The sequence below is a fragment of the Oryzias latipes genome, chromosome 9 (genome assembly GCF_002234675.1).
Source record: "Oryzias latipes chromosome 9, ASM223467v1".
Lineage (NCBI taxonomy): Eukaryota > Metazoa > Chordata > Actinopteri > Beloniformes > Adrianichthyidae > Oryzias > Oryzias latipes.
The window spans coordinates 25,328,657-25,335,670 of record NC_019867.2 but is presented as its reverse complement, the minus strand read 5'-3'; the positions used below and the strand labels follow the sequence as shown (position 1 = coordinate 25,335,670).

The 7,014-nt window shown below is 47.3% G+C and overlaps 1 protein-coding gene across 1 annotated transcript; it reads right to left on the bottom strand.

Moving 5' to 3' along the window:
• Nucleotides 1–3,540: 3,540 nt before the first annotated feature.
• On the bottom strand, nucleotides 3,541–7,014 carry gucd1 (guanylyl cyclase domain containing 1). Its single transcript, XM_004072763.3, has 6 exons — nucleotides 6,656–7,014; nucleotides 6,476–6,560; nucleotides 6,228–6,393; nucleotides 6,060–6,151; nucleotides 5,743–5,984; nucleotides 3,541–4,633 (listed from the first exon to the last, which is right to left on the bottom strand). The coding sequence occupies exons 1-6, from the start codon at nucleotides 6,660–6,662 to the stop codon at nucleotides 4,542–4,544; spliced, it is 684 nt and encodes a 227-aa protein (XP_004072811.1). The 5' UTR covers nucleotides 6,663–7,014; the 3' UTR covers nucleotides 3,541–4,541.

Genomic DNA, 7,014 nt, shown 5'->3' with positions numbered 1-7,014 from the left:
TTGTGCTATCTTAGATGACCCCACCCTTGCATTGACGTGTTCTCCCTACCACGACAAAGGTGGATAAAGGTGGAAAGATTTCATGTAATCCATGGACACCAGAGAAGATCACAAATCATTGAAGAAAAAGGTTTTACGCACTGTCTAGTGGGTCTAGATGACCCAACTCCCAACGTTAAAGTGCCTAGGATAGCACAAGGGTTAAAGACATTGACTGAGTCAATATGATAATACACAATGCTTTCTGACCCCTGACCCCACCCTATAAGACAGAAAATAAATTTATAAATAAGAATAGACGGCGGTTTCCCCGGCCGGTTGGCTGCCTCGGTCCCGTCGAGGCCTGACCAGAGCTCTTCTAGGGCCGGCGTTTGGGGGTGGGGGCCTGGGCTTGCTCCGGGGGGGGGCGGCGCTTTCTGGCTCCCCTCTCTCTGTGTGGGGGTGGTGGTGCTGGGCCTGGGGTGTCTGCGCCTCCGGGGGTGGGGCCCCGGGGCTGGGTGGGCCTGGCCCCCTTGCTGGGGGGGGGGCGGGGGACGGCTGTTTGACCACCGGGGGACAGTCTATCATCTGTCCCCAACTTAACCCCTTCCTCATATAACCTCATAATAGGGTGAGGGGGTTGGGGGCTTAGCCTGCGATGAGCCTTGGGGGGGGGGGGGGTTTACTAGGCAGTGACCCCCCTCCTGTGGTTGCCGTATGGAGTGGGCCCCCCCTCTTTCGGTTTTATTTGCACCTTAGACATGTAGGGCCCTTGGTAGGGGGGGTGCTTGGACATCACTGCCAGCAAGCAGCGGATGTCCTCCTAGCACCCTACCCGCCAATTTTAACCGCACCTTAGACATTTAGGGCCCCTTGGTGGGGAGGGTGAGGGGACGTCACTGTGAGTAATCAGGAGACGTCCCCTTAGTGCCCTACCCGCCAATTTTAACCGCACCCCCCTTAGTACACACACCCCTCCCCCCTCAATATATACATCCCAACATAAACACACACACATGCACACACACACTCTCTCAAACACACATACACGCACACACATTTTGCAAGGAAGGTGGGACCTAGGACCATCTGTCCCCTGCCTCTTCCCTGGTGGGGGGTACGGGCCCCTTTGCAACGGCAGCTGTGTCCCCGGGGTGCCGGCTTCCTGGGCCCGGCGGTGCTCTCTCCGCGCGGTGGGGGGGTTCACATTACATCTGAGCCGGGGGTGTTCGTGTCCCTGGGGGGTGGGTTCTGGTCCTTGCTCCTGAGTGCTGGGCCCCGCCAAATTTCCAACTGTGGCCGAGCCTGGTCGGGCCATATTTACAACACCCCTTGTGGGCCCTCTTTTTTCCCCGGGGTTCCCCCCTTCTGGGCGGGGGCGGCGGGCCCCTGCCTTGCTCCTCCCTGGACCAACCGTGGGCCGGGCGGATGGCTGCCTGGAGTGCGGAGCGGGTCTCCCTTGGGGGGGTCATGGCTCGTACCTGGGGTTGGGGCGGGGGGATGCCCGGAACTCCTGGGTGGTGGTGGGGTGCTCGTCTGGGGCTGTGGGCGTCCTTCTCCGGTGGGGCCCTGCGTTGGGTTCTCCCGGCGCGGCGGGGGGGCTGCTCTCCTGGTTGGGCTGGGGCGGCGCCCTCTTTCCCTCCGTGCCTCCCTGCTCTCTGGCTCTGGGGGCCTTGCGGCGGCCCTGCTGGCCCTGGCCTGGGTGGCGGGCTTGGTCGCCCGGGCGGCGGTTGTTCCCTGCCGGTTCCCGTGTGGCGTCCCCAGCTGCCGCTGCTGGTGCGGTGGGGTTCTTGGGGTGGGGATGGCTGGGCACTCTCCCTCCTTCTTTTCACGTTCCACCATCCATTTTAGAAGAACATAAACACTCACCTGAGCACAGGTGTTAGCTCAACAGACTGAATGACTGAAATATTTCACACTAGTTGGTTTTAAGGCATAATTATGCGTGTGAACACTATCTGTTTTCTGTACATGTCGACAGGTGGACATTTTTGCAACTAACAGGTGTGTTTATAACATTTGAGTGTGTGTGTGGACAGGCTCCGCCCTTTTTTTTTTTGTTTTTTTTTACATTTGAACCTTACCATAATGATTAACAACCAGTAAACTTGTTGCTTTATGCTGCTTCATGGTCTTATTCCCCTTCCCTTCCTATTATCACCCCCTACCCCCCCTCTCTCTAACGTCCCTCTCTCTTCTTCCCCTCTTTCCTTTTCCGTCCGGTCCAACACCAAAGATTTTCAGACATGTTTGAAATTAATAAAGTTTGGCCTCAATTACAAAAGGGGTTTATTCAGACATACCTTTGGTTTGTCTGAAGATTAATAACCCCTCTTGTTAAAGTAAAATATGTCCAACACAAGAGGCCCTCAGCTCTCATCTGTCTGCCTAGCTGTTGGACAGGACAAGTTAAAAAAAAAAAAAGAATAGACGGGAAATTTAGCTTGATACTGAAGTGAGGAAATGATATTATGGGGATATGTTCACACCCGCAACCCCCCAAAAACTCATGATCATGGAGGGCATCAATACTAGAACAACCCCCCCCCCTTCAACAGGCAGCCAGACCCAAGCAGCCAGACCCAGGAGATGAGTTGGATTTTTCTGATCTCTCCCAGATGTTCAAAGCACTTCCATTGTTAATCTTTTATCCATTCAGTCCTCATTCATACTTGGTGATGAGAAGCTACTGATGTAGCCACAGCTGCCCCGGGGCAGCCTTGCCGAGTATGGACATCAGTCATACACAAGTGGAGCGACACTGGAGGCAGGGAGGGTGAAGTGTCTAGGCCAAGGACACAGCTGAGGATTTGAACCGTTGACTCTTCGGTCATTGGCCAACCGGCCCAACCACCTGAATTAGTGTTGCAGAGGATCCCCATGAGGAAAACGCTGGAGTTTAAACAAAATGTTAAATGAATGAAATACATCAAAGTTACAGTAATAATATCAAATAAACCTACAAAGAAAAAAAACAATCCTTAAAAGTACACATGAATGATTGTGTAAAAACATCATCCTGGATGAATGGTACTAAAAACAAAACATGAATATTGTACATAAAATACTTTGATTTGTGAATTTTATAAAAAGCCAGGTTGAAAGTGACACCTTTAAGACACAGAGGGGCTAATGACTGAATGGTTCCAACATTAACCTCAGAAGACCTGCCGTCCACACGCGTGGTCCTCACCATGTGGGTCATATTCGTGACTGATTCATGCTAAGTGAAAAGTGTCAAAAAGAAAGAAATATAGTTAAAAGTCAAAAGTTGTTTTTTTAGCTTTGGTGTGCAAAAGTTAGGCTGCAACCTCCTCAACAAAGAGTCACTGTTTTTAAAAACCTGTTTTTCTCAACAACATTGAATGCTCTTTTTCTTAGTTTTACTGTCATTTTAAAAGAAAAAAAACTGTTCTGAAAATGTGGTGAGAGCAGCCATGTTGATCAGAGACTGAAGAAAGCAACAAAAGGATGCAGAGAATAGGATTAGATTGAGGAAGATATTTTGCTGTGGCGCCCCCTAAAGGTAGCAGTCGAAAGACAAAAAAGCAGTCAAGTCAGTGATGTTAACAAAAAAAACAAAACAAATTTATTTAGGAAAAACAGCCCATTCATAGTTTATTCCCTTAATTGAAATTAAACAGAAGAACAAACAGTAAGACTTCAATATTCACTTCAGAGAGGAGGAAACTAAAGATTCCAAATATTTTAATTCCACAATAAAGCAAATATATTTCTATGTTTATTTAAAAAGGAAAGGTTTCAAATGTGCCGTTTGTTTTCCAGCAGAAAGCAGAGCTAGAGGAAGTCGACATTTTATAGATCTAGAAAAGCATGTTTTTCTTTAAATAACACTATTGTGTTTTGTATGAAAATTGTAGTGCAAAAAACAGACATTAGCCTTTTTTTTAAACCAAAAAATGAAGTTGAGACGGTGAGGATATGACCTGATGTTGACAGCTGGACCAGCACAACACTGTTTTTTTACTGTGCGTTACCATGGCGATGGAACAAACACAGCAAGCAGTTTGCTCTGAACGAATATCTTCTTGGGATTTATCACTGTAGTGATTGTTGCATTGACGAAGCGCTGCTGTTTGCTTTACTGTTTACCTGAGACTCGCAAAAACACCTGTTAACCGTTTTCCTCCGTTTGTGGACTCCTCTTCCTCGATGCCGTGGAGGCTTTTGAAGGCATGTGGAGGACTGAGCAGCTTCACATCAAACACAGCCGGCACACAATGCTGCATGTTTTCAATAGAAACCCTAAATTATCTGCACGTTACTTCCTGTTAAGTCATATTCCAGGTTCCCCACATTTTCACCAGATTAGAAGTCGACTCCCGGAATCAAAGTCTTTAAAAATAAAAACAAACTGGACCGTCCCATTGGTCGAAGACCATCCCCTTGAAATCAAGTTGCCCTTCGAGCTGGGACGTCCTCAGACGTTCGGTCAGACGTGTCTTTATTTACAAACGAAGGAGGAGATGTTGAGCCACTAGAGGGCAGACCTGCAGCGTCACCATGACACAAAAAACGATGGCATCCTCCTTTGGCGTCCATCAACTCTCCTTGTAGATGAAGAGGATGTCCTCGTCTGTTCCATAGCTCTGCCGGGCCTCCTCGAAGTTACTGACACTGGTGCAGCACACACCTGGAAGAAAAAACATGTTTTCCTGAAATGCTTCCATCAGAACTCCACAGACGAAAGAAAAAAAAAAAAAGGTTGCTGGTTCAGCCGGTCTGAAGCAGTCCAAAGATTCAAAGTCTGACCTTTTAGACAGCATCTGTAAACTGAAAATTTTGGGGAATTCACGAGAAAAAAAACCTGAGTAAATCAAAAATTTACAGTTGAAAGTTTCAGAGAATACAAACAGACATCAAACAAAAAGTTGCAAATAAGAAATGACAGAATTTAAATTCTGTAGATGGAACTTAAGAGGTAAATCAAAACAAAAATCATTCTAAATCTAATTGTTGCTATTGGAGCATTTTAGTTCATTGTTCAAAAAAAGCCATGAATCTGCTTAAAGACTCACTAATGAAAACGAGGTTTTTGGTGGTTTTGCAAGTTCTTATGGCATTTTTCTGAACATAAGCTTAAAGTTGCATGTCTGACAATTTCTTCATTTAAATTGTGAATCAGGAGCAGACTAAAAAAAAATTTTCTGTTTGATAAAGATTGTATTTGTTCACTGGGCGGACCACAGACTACCTGCTCCGCTCCATTCTGATGCATCCACTTGCAGACACATAGATCCATGTTTGTCTTTGTTCTCCTCGTCTGAGCTGGCATCTGGCTCAAAACAGTATGGCTGGATATAACTCCAATATTGCTCGCCATTTAAGTTGGGGGTGTGAGCGGCTATAAGCTAGCAGGAGAGCGTGTTAACAGAGCCCTCAGTTATGGGTGATGTGAAGAGGGCGGGGTTGGCCAACGGTCGTACTGACAACTCAGAGGTGAGTTTTTATTGAACTCCTGTCGCTCTGCAGAAACTATGTTCTAAAAATTGATACAGGTTTTTTGATTTGGGCTATAAATTGCACAATCATGGTTAAAAGATCACCGGGAACGCTTTTAAAATAGATCACAAGATGTTTGGAGTGGGACTTTATGACATAATGGACACATGCATTTTAAAAATGCTACTTATGCACCCTTTGTAACTAAAATGAACTTAAATGTGCAGCTCTTCTCAACCAGCATGGGTGAAAATGATCAAGATACATGTCTTTTTGGACAGAAGAGCTTTTTAAACTTACGGTCAGAATAAGCAGGGTTGTTGTAAAAGATGCTGCCAGCTGTCTTGTTGAAACCACATAAAACCACAAAGTGACCCTGGTACTCCGGCTTCCTGCAGAAACACTTCTGGCCCACGGGCAGGAAGCAGCAGTACTTGACAGGAGAGGAGCACAGCTCACAGGTCAGGATCACGGCGTTGACCAGCACTATGGCGACGTGGCCCTGCTCCAGGTGCGACTGGATCTGCTGAACCGTCACTGAACTGTGGGAGGATGGCACACGTTAGACATGACCTCCACAAGGCAGCAAACATGCGGGGGAATGAGCTGAAACTCACCACTTCCTGACAATCACACCTTTGCTTTCCGCCTTTAGGAAGAGTTCGTTCACTCGGTCTTCCTCTGTGTCAAAATGCTTTTTATAAAAGGACTGCAACACAAAGTAAACAGCATGATAATCAGAACTTCCAGGAGTGTTCTCAAACAGCAGAGACTCGGAGAAGTACCTGGTTTTTAAAGCCTTTATCCACTCCAAGAGTCTGTGTGTAGAAGCAGTGTTTGATTCCTAGATGGCTCATGAGGTAGGCCAGGTCAATGGTCCACACGCTCTCTGTGAGCTTCAGTTCCCAGCATGCTCTCTGAAACTCCTCATCACTCAAAGGGTGGAGGTACCTGCAGTCCACGTGGTCATGGTCTTGTTTTAAGGTGGTCTTACTGTTACTGATTCTTGGTGAAAGGTCAGAGGTGAACTTACTTTAGGACCATTCTGGAGCAGGCTAAGCCACAGTCCCAGTGGTAGAGCTGCCGGATGACAGGAACACTCAGCAGGATGGCATCCTCTGAGTGAGAGAACCAAACATCGCGTAAAGACTGCTGCTGTGTGTGTGAATGGGAAGATTTAACCCGGGTTAAATGGATGTGTCGCATTTCGTACCTGTCATTCTGCTGCGCTCAGTCTTTTAAGGACGGCTTGCTAACTCGAAGCAAACTCGATGGTCCTGTTTCCCCCCCCTGCAGGCGGGGCTGCCTTTCCTCATCTATGCCAACTAAAGAGGAAATATGCCGGGTACACGGTGAAAACGGCGCGTTTGGACACAGCCCCGCCAAACATACGATTATTGACAAGTACAATACATGGCAAAAATATAAAAAGGATTTCCAAAAAACAGACTCCGCTGTTATTGTCCTGCCAGCGCCTTCACCGTCTTCCTCACTTTTTCAGTTGTTTGCTAGTGGCCCAACACTGCCCACGGAGAAGCGTCGTGTTTAGCAAGCTTGTTGCTCTACTGCCCC

Excerpts from the sequence above, each read along its gene's own strand:
- gucd1 (XM_004072763.3), bottom strand. Across the intron at positions 6,394-6,475 it reads TGCTCCAGAATGGTCCTAAA|GTACCTCCACCCTTTGAGTG; the intron begins GTAAGTTCACCT and ends CGTGGACTGCAG. Across the intron at positions 6,152-6,227 it reads ATAAAGGCTTTAAAAACCAG|TCCTTTTATAAAAAGCATTT; the intron begins GTACTTCTCCGA and ends TTTGTGTTGCAG.